This window comes from Zosterops lateralis, assembly GCF_965231275.1.
Source record: "Zosterops lateralis genome assembly, chromosome: 1".
NCBI lineage: Eukaryota > Metazoa > Chordata > Aves > Passeriformes > Zosteropidae > Zosterops > Zosterops lateralis.
Window position 1 is genome coordinate 92,610,327 of NC_139762.1, and position 15,044 is coordinate 92,625,370.

Here is a 15,044-nt window from a genome sequence, read left to right on the forward strand (position 1 = left end):
CAAGGCCAAGTGCTAAGTCCTGCAGGTGGGTTGGGGCAATCCTAAACACAAACACAGGCCAGGCAGAGACTGGAATGAGAGCACCTGTGGGGAGAAGGACCTGGGGGTGTTCGTGGATGGGAAGCTCAACAAGACCTGACAATGTGCACTCACATCCCAGAAAGCCAATAGTATCCTGGGCTGCATCAAAAGCAGCACGGCCAGCAGGGTGAGCGAGGGCATTCAGACCCTCTGCTCCTATCTTGTGAGAACCCACCCGAAGTGCCGTGTTCCAGCTCTGAGGCCCCCAGTTTAAGGACATGGACCTGCTGGAACAAGTCCAGGTGATGCCATGAGGATGATCAGAGCCTGGAGAAGAGAAGGCTCCAGGGAGACCTTAAAACAGTACCTAAAGGGGACCCACAAAAGGCAGGACTTTTTACAAGGGCATGTAGTGATAGAAAAAAGGAGAAATGGCTTCAACTGAAAGAGGGTGTATTTTGGTAAGAATATTAGGAAGAAATTCTTTACTGTGAGGGTGGTGAGGCGCTGGAACAGGTTGCCCAAAGAAGTTGTGGATGCCCAGTCCCTGGAAGTGTCCAAGGCCAGTTGGATTGTTCTCGGAGCAACCCTAACGGTCTGATGGAAGATGTCCATGTCCATAGAACATGATCTTTTGCATCTCTTCCAGCCCAAACTATTCTATGAATTCATTTATTTAACTCTGTATTTTTACAGCAGCAACCAACATCATTTGCAGTCAGGATGCAAAAAGCAGCTCCCAAATATGGATTACAGTTTTTAATAAATGGATTTTTTAGCACTGACTAAGATTACTGTCTCATGTTTATTTGATGCTTCATTCTCTTCAAAAATTAGATACTGATGAGAATCTGGGTCACAAAGATATTTGAATCTCTGTGCAAGATGAGGGTGAATGAAGAGAATGAAGACATATAAACACTTCTGAAGGTAAATACAGTTAGCATCTAATGCATTTTTAGAGAGTGTAAACACCATCACATTTCCATTATTTTAATGTGGCCAAAGTGAAAGACAACAGCAGAGTGATATGATGCTTTCATATAACCATGGTGATATGAGATAAAGACAGGAGCTATTTTTTACATTTCTAGTATTAGTATCCTTAACAGGCTGCAAGAATAAATTTAAAGGCAGAGCGTGGGGTGACAAAAAGAGCTGTTAGCTTAGTTTTCTATATATGAAGCCAGCATGCAAAAACTAACTTACAGGTAGAGTGTTCAGATGCCACACATTTTACTGAGATGTCTCTCCCATAGGAGCTAGGGCTAAAAATGATTACTGAATGTTGGCCACAGAAAGCTTCTGGAACATGACAGTACCAGTGATGAACTAGATGATGTAATCAACACCACAAGCCCCACAGGGATTTGTGATGCTCAGACAAATATTGTATCAAATCAGCTCTCAGTGAAACAGGAGATTTGGAAGGGAGAGAGAACCTATTTAAAGCTGGTATTTGCAACAAAGGTGTGCTTTTGTTTTACAAATAAATGAGACCAACAGATAGCTGCTAGAGATAGCAGCAGCCCTTTTGCTCCTTCTCCTGTGCTGTCTGACTCTGCAGTACATTTATTCAGGGAGCTGAATCAAACCTTCTACAAAAAGCTGCAGTTTTTCTGCCGTTTTAGCTTCTGGTGAAAGCACATGGCCAAGGAATCAAGTAGGTAGGTAGAGCAGAAAGCTCATCCCTTGCAGAAGTGACCACCTATTAGACTGACTGATTTGTAATAGAGAAGCCTTTCCTAAAGCTTCTGTCCATAGTAAAGTTCCCCAACAGACTGAGCTGGGTGATGGGGAATTTGAGATTAAGAACAGTTGTATTTGCAATCATGTGGGTTCACATCTCGTAAGGCTGATGGCACAGAGCCATTTTTATAATGAAGTCACACATTAACCAATTTCTGTTCATGGTCAGTTAACATAACTTTCAGGCAGAAATATTTTTTGCCACCGGTGAAAGGAATCCAAGCAGAAGGAAGACAAATGCAGAAAGCAGCATGTTGTGAAAGGATAGTGTGGTCCAATTTATTACCTCGGCTGAATCTCTGTGAAACTGAGCCCAGTGGAAGAGGTGTTTACTGTACCAGCAGTGTATGCAAGGGAAAGGCCCTTGAACAGGCATGAGGAAAGAAGGGAAGAAAAGGGAAAAGCTTTTCTTCTGCTGAACAACAAGATGCCATTCAGGCAAAATCTTTCAAGCTAACATTTACTTCTTCTAGAAGTTAATTCCTAACTTCAGTTTCCTGATACCAGAAATTTGCTAAACGATATTCTGAAAAGTGTCTTTCCTCATTACCTGTGTACTTAACCACATGAGGTGTGGAATGTGTCTTACCATACAAGTGTCCAGATCCTCCAAACGTTCAATCTCTGTCAATTCCTCGACCGTGATCATTGAGCGTTTAGTGGGTTTTTCCTCAGCTAACTCGATCTCCAGTGATTCTTGCTGGGGAAGTGGTTTGCCACATCTGGTCAAATGGTCAGCCTGGAGAAAAAGACAGGAACACACCAGTCAAACTTAAAAAAGAAAGAGAACCCAGCCAGAAAGTTTACAGAATTTCAGTGATCAGAAATCCTGGAAGATCAAGTACAAAAGGAAAGCTCAGTTATGTTGGTTAGTCCTCATACTACGTTTGTCTTATAAAGAAAATCAATGTGTGGAAGGGAAGCTTTTTCTTGAACCATTTTTTTTAAATAAACAAAGACATGTACAATATCAGCCAATATACTTTTCATAATTAGCCAATGGCTAAAATGTATAATCTGCAATTCCCAAAAACAACACATTATTAAATACCTCAGTTCTGCTTCACTGAAGAAATAGACAGAGAAAAGCTGTAACAACAGTAAAGTCTATTTTTAGACCTGGATAGCAAAAACTGCTACTAGGACCACAGAGAACATTATATAAACCACCTCGGTTTGTATTTGGAATGGAGTGGGCTCATTATGTCATGGAAATGATGAAATATTTTCTAGTTCTTTTGATAGCTGAAGAGAATATTAAACAAGCATCTGCTAAAAGCAAATATTTGAAGATCAGCTGTCCCAAATCAGTTGGTCACAGCAGTCTTTGAAGAGGCAGTTAGGCAGAGCTGTAGAACATTGCTTCATATCAGCACAACTCAGGACAATCAGTGGATTGCTGTTTTGTTAACCATCAAAAAAGGTAAACAGATGACCTGAATCAATTATAGCTCATTTAGTCTGGTGTCTACTTAGGAAAAGCAACTGGAGAGCTGCTATGAATTTATCTTCAAGCACACTAAAATAGCTGCAATAATAATTAATGCTAATTGTCCTCTCATTAGGCAGACTGAGGTCTTGTCAAACAAGGTTTATTTTTCAAAAGTTGCCTCAAACACTACTATGCCAATGCAACCAACACAGACATTTGTGGGTGGTTGAATTAGTAGAACATGACAGTCCAATTTAGGGAGCGGCTGAGAACTGCATCAGTACATTTAATCTTTGCTGGACTAAGAACTAGCTGCCAGCTCTCAGACTGCAGCTGTCAGTGGAAAATTAACAGTGTCAAATTAGACAGGAGTTTCTCTAGCAGCATTTTTGAGTTCAGTACTCCTCAAGGTTTTCATCAGTGCTATACTATCTGAAAGAACCTGCAGCTAACAGAAACATGGCAGAGTTAAATGGTGAAAGGGACATGTTAGTCATGTAGGCCAAAATGGATCACAAAGCAAATCAACCCAATCCAGAATGTACAATCATTCCTTAGAAACCAAGAGCACTGGCAATTAGCCAATTTCACAATCCTGAAAAGGAACAAGTGTCCAGAAGCCTTAAGTGGGAGGGAGGTCTAGCAAACCTTGTCCTAAAAGTGAGCTACCACTGATCTGACAAAAAGGAGGAATTCTTACATTCTCGGCTATGTAAATACACGTAATAAGGAATATCAGGAAAAAACAATTTCACTCCTCTGTACTGTGTTGGTTAAAACACTTAAATAGTCTGTCTGGTTCTGGAAACCACAATTTTAAAAATGGCTTCTCAAACAGCTGGAAAAATTGCACAGGATTTTCAGTGATGACTCAAAGGCTGGAGAAAATGACGTACTGTGCAGGAACCAGGGTATGTCCAGGTTGTGCAATACCACTGGACAGAAATAGCCCAGTCACTGCTCATTCCAGATGAGCCTCCTCTGGGACAAACTGGAGCTCATTCATGTGGTCTCTCCCACAGCAGGCTGTTGCTGCTGCATAGCTCCAGGAACCAGAGGTTGTACCTTTACACAATGCTGCTCTGTATTACAAGGATGCATGCTGAAGTAACTCAGTCTCCCATTAAAAAAAAGGGGGAAGAGGGGCAGAAAGAGTGATTTGTTTTATGCATGTGAGGACTTCCACAGAGAGGAAATAAAGAGAAATATATATACCTCCCTTATCTGGGGGAGAAAAGTATCTGAAAAAAAACATGACTGCAAGTTGAAGCCAGAGAAATTTCAATTAGAAATGAAGAGCAACTTTAATCAGAACAACCACCCACTAAGTTTTTTTTAAAAAGAGTACTGGATTGCCCTTACAAAGCTCCGTCACATTAGAAACAAAAAGGTTTTTCTGTGGATACACAATTGTTTATCTGTGCCTCCCAACAGCTCCTTCAAGTAACAGTGCTTTCTTTCCTATTTTCTTACTCCTTTCTCTTCAAACTTGATACCTACATTTCTGAGGTAACCTCAAAACATACTCATTCAGGGAACAAGTTCTCAGCAGTTTCTAAAGAACTCTAAAGAATGAAATCTTACCTCTTATTTCATGAGCAACCAAGCCTTATACTCTCACCTTGATAAATACTAGGACTGTTCTTAACTAATGACTCAATGCTGCATCCTGATTTTTAGTTCTAGATCTGACAACAGCTCAAAAGCTAATAGGACAAGTATATAACAGTCTCTTCTAAGGTTGCATCTTTCTTACAGCAAAGAGGCAAGAGCCCCAAAATCATATTTCAGAAGATGTCAGGATGTCAATGAAAATAAGACCAATTTCAAAATAGAGCTGTCAAAGGAGAAACTGAACAAGTTGTGAATATAAATGGCATTGTTGAGATCTGACATATTAAATATCAACCAAGAAAAAACTCACCAGTTTGTGATGGCAATGGGAAAGTGCATCCAGGATTTCATCTACAACTCGGTCAGACAGGAAAGAAGCCACTGTCAGCTTTACTTCACTGTGTGAGGATTAAAAATGAGAGAACTTCTTAATTCATGCAGGAGATTTTCATCTTTATTACACATCCAACAGTGTGACGATTATCCATAGTACTGTCATTTTATTTGAAGTAAAACATTAGAGGGTGTCAGGATACATGACTGCAGGTTTCAGAAATAAACTCATGAATCACACAATAAACACAGGAGCCTCTGTACCATATTTAACCTGCTTCTAACAGTTTTCCATGAGATGAAATGAAAACATCTGGGTAAGAGAGCTGAATAAAAATAAGAAGTGAAACTCAGAGACGAACGCTCCACCACTAAAGTCAGACAAACATGAATCTCAGACGAATGGGATTAGGACAGTGCTGCCTATGTAACACTACTCCACTGAACAACTACAATCCATTCATTTCCTCAATTCCTTTTTGTGTTGATCTTCTGGTAAGATAAGTGTAAAATGCTGGTTTTTCAGCCAATGCCATCACAACTTTACTTCCTCTTTTGGTCTAGGTAAACACTTTCTGTCTCAAGAGCTTCACATCAGCCATTTTTTCACTCTACAGACATATGTGGAACGCCACCACACCTGCACATTGAGCTTAGGTTTCCCCAGTAACTCCATCTCAAGGAAATGTGTACCTTGGTGTCCCATGTTTGGTGACAGCACCAAATGCTCTGGCTGTGGAGGGCAGCTGATGTGGAGTCAACAAGCACAACTGCCTGAGCTGTAGCCCAAAGCTCCACCTCTGCTGCCTCTGCTTGCAAAGCCAACTCTTTCAACTGACACTTGCCAGCAAGTGACATGATTCTGGTTTATGGTTTTTATATGTGGACTGAGCTGTGTTGGATTAACAATGCTATTTCTGTCTGGGGCTAGCACTACTGCTGCAGAGAGCCTGGAGAAAAAGGTAAGGAACTCCTTGGAAAGGCAGTGCAGTTCATAGGGAGGTAGAATAGTGGCCAAGCCACAGTGGGAAGAGAATGAGAGTGAAGGAATCCCCCTCAGCTACCAACATTAATTTCAATTAATATAAGGCAAGAAAGATCACAGTGTGGCACTCTCACCTCACTGACAGTTCCAGTAAGTAGAAGAGGCAGAGTATTATTGTCCTGGGGCCAAGATTTATTTAATAGGACTGAAGTGAAGAAAACTTCCTCCCTGAAACATTTTAAACACTCTGAAGGTATAACTAAAGTCTTTAACACCTTTTCCTGCCTATTTTGCTGCACTCTGCAAAACTAATTCCCAAGTCTTACTGTTTTTTTCCTTCTCCAAGATACCAGTATCTCAATGCAAAATGTCATGCTTTTCAAGCATCAGGCAGAAAGGAACTGAAAAAGTTTAAGTCAACCACATTATACTGTGTAAATATATTCTCTGTTATACATTCAATATAAAAAAAAAAAAAAGGCAAGCCAAAAAACCCCCAGTAAAAGCTCAGGTAAAAGCCTCTTTTTTTTTTTACAGAACAAACTAAGAGTTGTTTAGGTTAATAGTTTCTGCTTCAAGTTTGTGGTTTAAATATCCAATTTTCCATTTTTTAAATACATCTGTCTGCTGTGCACAGCTCCCACACAAAGACTCAAAGTGATTGCTACAGCTATAGGACAAGACCAAATGTAACAACAGACAAAGCAGTGCTACCACTCAAAGCAGATACTGCAATTTCCTTCTTTTACATTAATTCAGTGTTATGTGAAAAAATAAAGCTTTTTTAAAAAGGTATCAGTCATGAAAACATTATTTGTGTAACGAATCACCTGAGCTAAGTTGCCCAGACTGTAGGACAATTTCCTGCTCTTTGAATGCTGCAATATAGTTTCTTGTGAGTCACAAAAGCATTCCAAAATCCTTCTACTACACAAACAAATATACATGCAACCCAAAATCCAAATGCCAATTTTGTTAGATTAGTCTCTGAAAGTACCTAATTTTATTGAGGATATCAATTCCAGATTGCTCCAAGAGGACATTTTTCACAAAGGTGCGTGGGATAGAAATCTTTTCAGTGCTGGCCTCAATGAGGTCTTCACGGATGCGAGCCTTCTTCATTACGTTTGGGCAAAGGTTTTCTGCTGCATCCACCATAGATTCAAGGAGTGTCTGCAGCACAGTAGACAAAAAATAACATTAGATATTGAGATTTACTTCAGCTGGGAGGCAATAGCATTATTCTGGTGAATAGAACTACGACCCTTTTAGACTCGTAGTTTTTACAATTCTTCTTCCTGCTTTCCAATCCATTTTGCATCCAGCTGTAATATCAGACATTTTAAAAACTACAGTTTTGAGAATCAACACACTTGTTCTGAAAATGACCTGCAAATGTACTTGTTTGCCTTTTCAAATATGAAACATCTACATCTCTCTGTGTTGAACTGTCAGAACAAATTAGCTTCCCTTGTGTACCCACCACTGCAGTGGATGCTCTGCTGCAGCTGCCTTCCCTCTAAACTGTGCCCTGAATCACCAATTTTCATCAGTGCTCCAGACTTACCAATTTGTAGTAAGCATCAGTAAACGAGGAAGAGAGACTCCTGAGAACTCAGCATGCTGTAGATGGCTGGAATGCATCAGCTGAATATTAAGAAGTAGCTACAAGTGTGATCTGCAGTTGGCATGCAAACCTTTATTATACTGCTCTCATTTATATACATGTAAATCTACAGCAAATTTTAGGTATAGCCAACAATTTTTATTCACACAGAACCACAGAATGGGTGAAAGGTTGGGAGGGACCACTGAAGGTTGTTTAGTCCAACCTCCCTGCTCCAGGTTTCCCTAGAGCAATGGCACAGGGCTGTGTTTATGAGTATCTCCAGTAAGGAGACTCCCCACCCTCTTCAGGCAGCCTGTTCCAGTGCATGGTCACCCACACAGGAAAAATCCAAAGGAGAGTGGGGAAAAAAACCAAGAACAGGCTGAAGCCCAGTTTACTGAAATGGGCCAACTTGTCTCTGGTAAGATCGAGAGTTGATAACCAAACAGAAAAAGGTACTTAAAACAAATTAAGAAAAAAAAAAAGAAACAAAATTTCCTTGGAATGCTATACTAGGCAAGCCCAGATCTTACCTAGGTATTTGTAAATTGTACAAAAATAAGAACTGCACCCCTTGAAAACTCTACTGATTTCCTTTTCAATTCCATACCACAGGTAAGTGACCTCAGATTCAACTCCATTGTATCAGAGCTTTTTATTCTTTGCACAGTCCTACCATAACTAGTAATTTCCTTATGCAGACAATGAGCAAGAAAAAAAACATCATTGCTGCATAAAAGTTTCCATGACTGAAAGTAGCATCTTTCAGTCTGTAGCTTTTACAGTCTGAAAAAAAAACAACAAAACAAAGCAACATGGAAGTGGCCACAGCATACAGGAAAATCCAATCTTTACAACATTTGATTTAGAGTTATAAGGGACAACTGCCATTATAGCTAATAATATATCTTGTTGCTGGGTTCTCAAGATGCCCTTTAAGGACTCTTCCCACACTCCCTCCTTCAGTCCTCAAGCAGATTCTGGGGCAGTATGACTAATGAAGAGGCTTTCAAGCCTCTGCAGCCATATCCCAATGGGGGATGAAGAACTTAAATGTCAGAGAAAACTGAGCCAACTAAACTACTAATGAGAGCTCCTGACATCCATTTTTTCCATAGCATTTATTCACTGGTGCAATTGTGTACTTTATTGTGAAAAAATTCCCTGGCCTCTCAAGAGTTACTGATGAATTGCAATCATAAAAGTGATAGCGTTGCTATGTTAAATTACAATTGCAGTCTAAGCAGGATCTTTCAAAATGGATCATGTGAAAAAATGCTATGTGAAGGCATCACTGGGAAGTAGCAGGAAAAACAAGACCTTTCCTGAAATTTCCAAAATCAATTTTTACTCAAAAAACTGAGAGAATGTGCAATGTAAAAGTCAAATAGAGTTTGGATCTTATCTTTAATTGCACAACTGAACATAATTCCTTTAATGGTGGATTTTAGCTGTTGATTTCACATGACTATTATCTACAGAAGGCATCTACAGAAACCTTTCCTCACCTCCTAATTTCATGCCCAGCCCTTTCACTGATGGAAAGCCATAGCTAACAATATTGACTGTGAAAAGGCACAGCTTTCAGTCACAGGGCTGCAAGTACCAGTCTCCAGGTGAAAGAAAAGAACAAAGTACTACCCACAGTTAAAGAATCTTAACATTCAGAGGAAAGATACAGCGAGGAAAATGACTGAAGGATGATAATATCAAAATTAAAAATGGAACAGGTGATGGAGCCAACCCCTTTGCTCTAGGACAAAATTTAGGAAGAATATTTTGAGCACCCCTGTCATTACTAAACAATCATGTTTTTCTAGGTTCTACTTGTCTTGCTTATTTTCCCTTGGGCCTTTGCTGACTGAATAAAGCATCTCCAGGTTCTGTGTGTCCACAGTGACACCAGCAGGAGAAGAAAAAAGCATGGGTCTTGCTATAATTTCTCCACTGGTCAACTCGACTCACTCCAATACACTGTTTTTCCTTACTCTAACTCATTTCTTCACCCCTCTTCCTTCCCTTGAGTAAAAAAAAAAAACCCAACAACAACACCCCTCCTCAAAAAAAACCCCAAACAAGCAAACAAACAAACAAACAAACAAACCCCAAACAAACACAACACCACACAAAACCAACCACAACAACAAAAAACCCAACCAAAACAACAACAACAACAACAACAACAACAAAAAACCCACCAAAACAAAAACAAAAAAAAAAAAAAAACAAAACAAAAAAAAAAAAAAAAAAAAAAAAACAAAAAAAAACAACCCAACCAGAAAACGTTCATTGGCTTTAACAAATTTCCAATCTTCTTTTTAGAATCATGCTCTGGTTGCTATGGAAACTAAAAATCAAAACTCCTCTTACAGCACATAGGATTTTCCCCCCAACAATTACAAAAAGAACTGTCCTCATGTGAGCTCCCTTATCTATCTTTACAAATAATAAATTGCTTATGATGTTTTGAATTGACCGAAACAACTAGGGGGAAAAAACCAATTCTAATCCATGTTCAACACTACCTCCTCCATGCGTGGAACTTAAAGGAAAACCTTTCCACCTTAAGTGAAAACTAATAAAAATGAGTATTGGAGAATACAAAGAGCATTATGTCTTTATAGTTTCTTGTAAGTCACTTAAACTTGCATGCCACAAAGATCAAAAGTAAATGTAAAACTTAGAATGGCTGACCTAAAGCACCTTTTGTTGTGGATGCGTAAAAGTATAAATGGAAGACACATTAATTCAGCAACATTCCAAATGCTGAAGAGGCTTTTTTTCACTCTTTATAAGACTCTCCAAAAATAATTTATTTAAGTGCATGAGCCAAGCACAAAGGGCTGACCTGACTACTCCTGTCCAAATAATACCCCAGAAGTTCTGCTGAGAAGAATCTCACAGATAAATCACTTTCATGTCTGCAGAAATCTTCACCTTATTTCATATAATGGGGAAAGGGAGAAACATACTAAAAATAGAGCACCATTTTCCTCCTCATTAACTTTTTAATTTCAAAAAAGTAATCAGTAATATGGCATTATTATTGTTCATTATATTCCCACTGACTGAAGCATTTTCATGTTTCAATTGAAAGATCAAAGAATCTGAAGATGAAGGTTGTAAACTGTTTAAATACTGCAGAACACAGGCAAAGCAGCTTAGTCATTAATGGAAGTTGATCTGAGCTGCCCCAGAGCCATATTTTTAGATTTTTCAGCTTCCATATAGATCCCAACTGTCGTTATAATTTCTCCACCTTGTCTTCTTCCTTAACTGATACCTTTGCACATGCTGTATGGGTGGCTCTTCTTTGCTTGTTACACAGGAAGAGCAAACATAGCTGAAGGTTCAAGTTTCTCAGCAGGAGCTGGCTGAGCACACAGGTGAGAACATTTACAGATCAATGACATCTATTTCAAGAACTGAGGTTTGACAGACAACTTGTGAGGAGATTTCCTGTAAAGCTGCCTGTGCCAATTCTTGGGCACTCTCAATACCTATAAGCTACCCAATTCAAACAGTAAAGTGGAAATTCTGCATCAAGTTGAAAAGTGACCACTGAGAAAATGGAGTCTATAAAAAAGCAGCTTTCACTCTACTAGGACTCCTTAACTACCGAGCACTCTTTCCAGGGCATGAGGCTTCTTAGGATGCATGAGAAATACCTTTATAAAAGGCTGAAGGAGCAATTGATTAGTCTTGCCCTTCTAACAGATGAAAAAAGATGATCATAAACAATATATAGTCCTTCTGCCCACTGAAAACACTAAAACAACTTTTTATTTTATTCCAAATTTTTTTTCTGGAAAAAACTCTGAGTAACAAGGCCCAAAGTTTTAAGAAACTAATAATGGAAAGTTAGCTAGTTTACTTACAAATCTCCTGAGAAGAAAAATGAAGTGTGGCACATTTGCATTTAGCAACAGAAACCCTCAGATTTAGTTATTTCTGCACATAAGAGATGGTAACGCATCTATCCACAGACCTTAAGCTGCTCATCCACTACCCTTGTGACTTCTCCAGCCATGGATTCAAGTGTCTCTTGGATTGGATTGGAGAGTGAACCATTTGCTCCTGCCCAAGAAGCTCCACCGAGGTGATACAGATTTGGTAACAGCTGTAAAACAGGAAGAGGATCTTCAGAAAACAGGCTCATCATTGCCTTCACACCAGGACAAACAGCAGGCAATCTCTTTGGCTAAATCAAAGTCTTGATAAATTAGAATTGTATTATCACTTTAAATACTACCTACAATTGGTCATCTGAAGAAAATACTCTTTTATGACACATATTATTTATTCTCACTGCCCAAAAAGAGAAGAGCTGCAAGCACACAGACAACTGCTCTCAGCACTGCCAGCATGCTGGGGAAGGCTTACTGTTTTGGAGTTCTTAGCATCCCGCATCAGCCGCTCCGCACACTTGACATCCTCCTGTACAGCATCCACACCACAGTTTCTTAAGGAGTTGAGATGATCTTGCACTTTTACACATATTCTGTCAATCATCTACTTGAACAAAACAAATACAAAAGATAAAACATCAGAACGTTGGTCAAATACAACCTTAATCCAGTCCAGGTAGAAAATCAATAGCAGCATGATGAGATTTGCAGTGACAATATAACAACCTGGAAAGGCATGACAAGACCTTGGAGGTATGTCAATACTATTGAAGGAAAGAACTGCATCTCATAAAGACACCCTCAAGCATTGCAAAAATAAATAGAACTTTACCATCAGGAAAAAGAAATGCTGTGGAATTTTGCCCCCACAGTAACCTCCAGGATAACTGCAAATAATCAACAAGTTATCCTATTTAAATGTTACTCTGGTTTTGGATCAAATTTAATGCTGAAAATGTTGTTGATATACCTAAGACTAAGGTCTAAAGGTCTCTGAATCGTTAAGAACTTCAGATAGTAAAAGAACGCTCTGTCACTACCCATTCAAAAAACATTAACAGCAATTTCTCCAGTCTAGGCAAAATGCAATTGCACAGGCTTCTGCAATATTCTTTCAAAATGTAAATATTCCTAGTTGTAAGGGAATTAAAACTATCAAAGCAGAAGTTTCCATCAGACATTTCACAGTGGGATAAATTGAACTTAATCTGTACCCGCAAGACAATTCATTCAACATGCTGCAAATGCAGGGCAGGTGGTATATCTGTATCTTGCAAGACAAACCACTAAGGACACCTGACACATAGTCAGCTTTGATTAAGATATATCAGGCAGGGAAATAAAATAGTTAAAAGTCTTTATCAGCCCACTTAACATACATTAGAACCGGCTATTTGACATTTTGAAGCAACATCTGAGTGCACACACCATCATATCAAGTCTACAGCTCTAGCATCTTATATCATTAGCAATGAGAACTGAAATAATTTCACAGCATGCTCCTTTTCAGATCCACATGACTCTTGCTCTTCAAAGGGTTTTGGGTGGGTATTTTTTTTACAAGTACAAAAAGCTAATTAATTATTAGACAGTAGAAAGTCTCATTGGGACATCTGGACAGGAAAAAAATACACTCTGGGAATAATAAGGCAATTTTATCATACTAGAGAGTCTTTTTCAGCTCTCTTTTAAACTGTTTTTAAAATCCATCCTTATTGTACACAATGTAATACAGAAATTAGTAACTTTATTTCAAAATAATGATAAATTATATATCCTGAAACTTGATGTATATGTGGTGTTGGAGAAAAGCACAACTAAAACCAACAAGCTACAAAAAATCTCAACTTATTTCATATAGAGATTATTAACTTAGGGGGGAAAAGTGGCATTGGAACAGAAAAATTACTAGAATAAAACAACTGCTCTTGCACTTTTTAGTGCAAATATATCTCCATATACCATTTTCTCTCTCAAGAGGTTAGAGTACAATATCAGGTTCAAGTAATGAAACACTGTCTCATTAAATTTTAATAACACAGGTAGAACATAAGCAAACCAAACTGTTCCTGCTTTCAACAGCAGTTTGCTTAGTAATATCTTGAGTCTTTCTCTACATGGTATTGGTGTATTGAAGACCTTCATCTCACAAATGCTTTGCTTCCGAATATATTGTCATAGATAATTATTAGTTCTTGGGAAACAGTATAACCCATGAGGCACATCTTAAAAGTATTCAGAATGAGAGAGAACTTCCTCCCCAAGCAGATTTTTAGGCACTGAGATGTCCATTAGGTAACAAATTCTCACCTGCTGAGTGGTGCTAGTGACAATGCCTTGCTGCAGGCGATATGCTTGCTCCTGCAGGTATTTCCTGGTCTCATGGTTGCGAAGCAAGTAGTTTTCTATCTAATAAAAAAAAGCACAAAAAAGGTCAGATTAGGAAGTGATTTGACTCTTCACATTGTAATTTCAATTTTGCTGCTGTGTCAGAATTGGGGACTGACAAGAAAAGCTGCCTTATTATTTGTTTATCCTCTGCAAACTTTATTTTGTGTGCCTCGGTGCTTAATAACCACATCGGGAAATACTAATTCATTCACAAACTAGTGAAACATGGTTAAACACTGTGCTTTTGCCAGCATATTCTGAAAGAGTATTCTATTTTCAACAATTTAGCAAGTTATGCTGACAAAGGATTAGATCCTGGTTTGAGAAATATTTGAAGGAACTCTTAACTGTTAGGTGTTGTATAGATCATGATGACTCAAGATATTTCATTCATTTCTTTGAGATGTCTTTGGCTCGCTGCAAAGACACAGATTTGAATAGCAGTATATCTGAAGAGAAAATAAACCACCTAAAAGTGTCTAAGTGATAGTGCAGCCTCCGTCCACATGCTGGTTAATAAAAGCTAAGCAGTACAGAGGTACTCTTCAGAGACAAGTGAATCCTACTTACAGGCCACCACAACTGTCACCAGTAGTAAGCACTCACCATCAGCCAGCTTCATGGCACACAGAGTAACCCCCTCACCCTGCTATCAAACTAGTGAAGCCAAAAACACCTATTAGCAAACTGTTCAAGGTTCATCAAAGGTGATGGATCTGGCCTGAAAGAGGGAGGGGAGGAAAGGATAAGTGGAGTGGCCAGCAGGTTGTTAGGCTGAGATCAGTGGGGATGGTCACCTCTAATGTGGCGGCAGCAGCAGCAAGAATTGCAACATCTGAGCATGGTCCACAGCAAATCCCTGGGTTTATCCAGTTTTCCCACCCTGAGCCAAGTGTGCTGCAGAGACACCAGAGCTCGGAAGGGTGGCTGCTGTGCCCATCAGTCAGTCAGTACAGCTGTCCTGGCATCAAGCTCAGACCATGCAGGGAGGCTTGCATCCCT

The 15,044-nt window shown here is 39.1% G+C and overlaps 1 protein-coding gene across 5 annotated transcripts in view; it reads right to left on the bottom strand.

Moving 5' to 3' along the window:
• The window catches only part of CARMIL1 (capping protein regulator and myosin 1 linker 1), a 192,058-nt gene that overhangs the window by 39,101 nt on the left and 137,913 nt on the right, over positions 1 to 15,044 (bottom strand). For all 5 annotated transcript variants that reach the window (XM_083859964.1, XM_083859965.1, XM_083859962.1 and 2 more), the window contains 6 exons: positions 13,962 to 14,060; positions 12,127 to 12,255; positions 11,732 to 11,863; positions 7,132 to 7,307; positions 5,127 to 5,214; positions 2,360 to 2,509 (listed from right to left, as the gene is read on the bottom strand). In XM_083859964.1, coding sequence (XP_083716090.1) covers positions 2,360 to 2,509; positions 5,127 to 5,214; positions 7,132 to 7,307; positions 11,732 to 11,863; positions 12,127 to 12,255; positions 13,962 to 14,060 — 774 coding nt within the window. The remainder of the gene's footprint in view (positions 1 to 2,359; positions 2,510 to 5,126; positions 5,215 to 7,131; positions 7,308 to 11,731; positions 11,864 to 12,126; positions 12,256 to 13,961; positions 14,061 to 15,044) is intronic.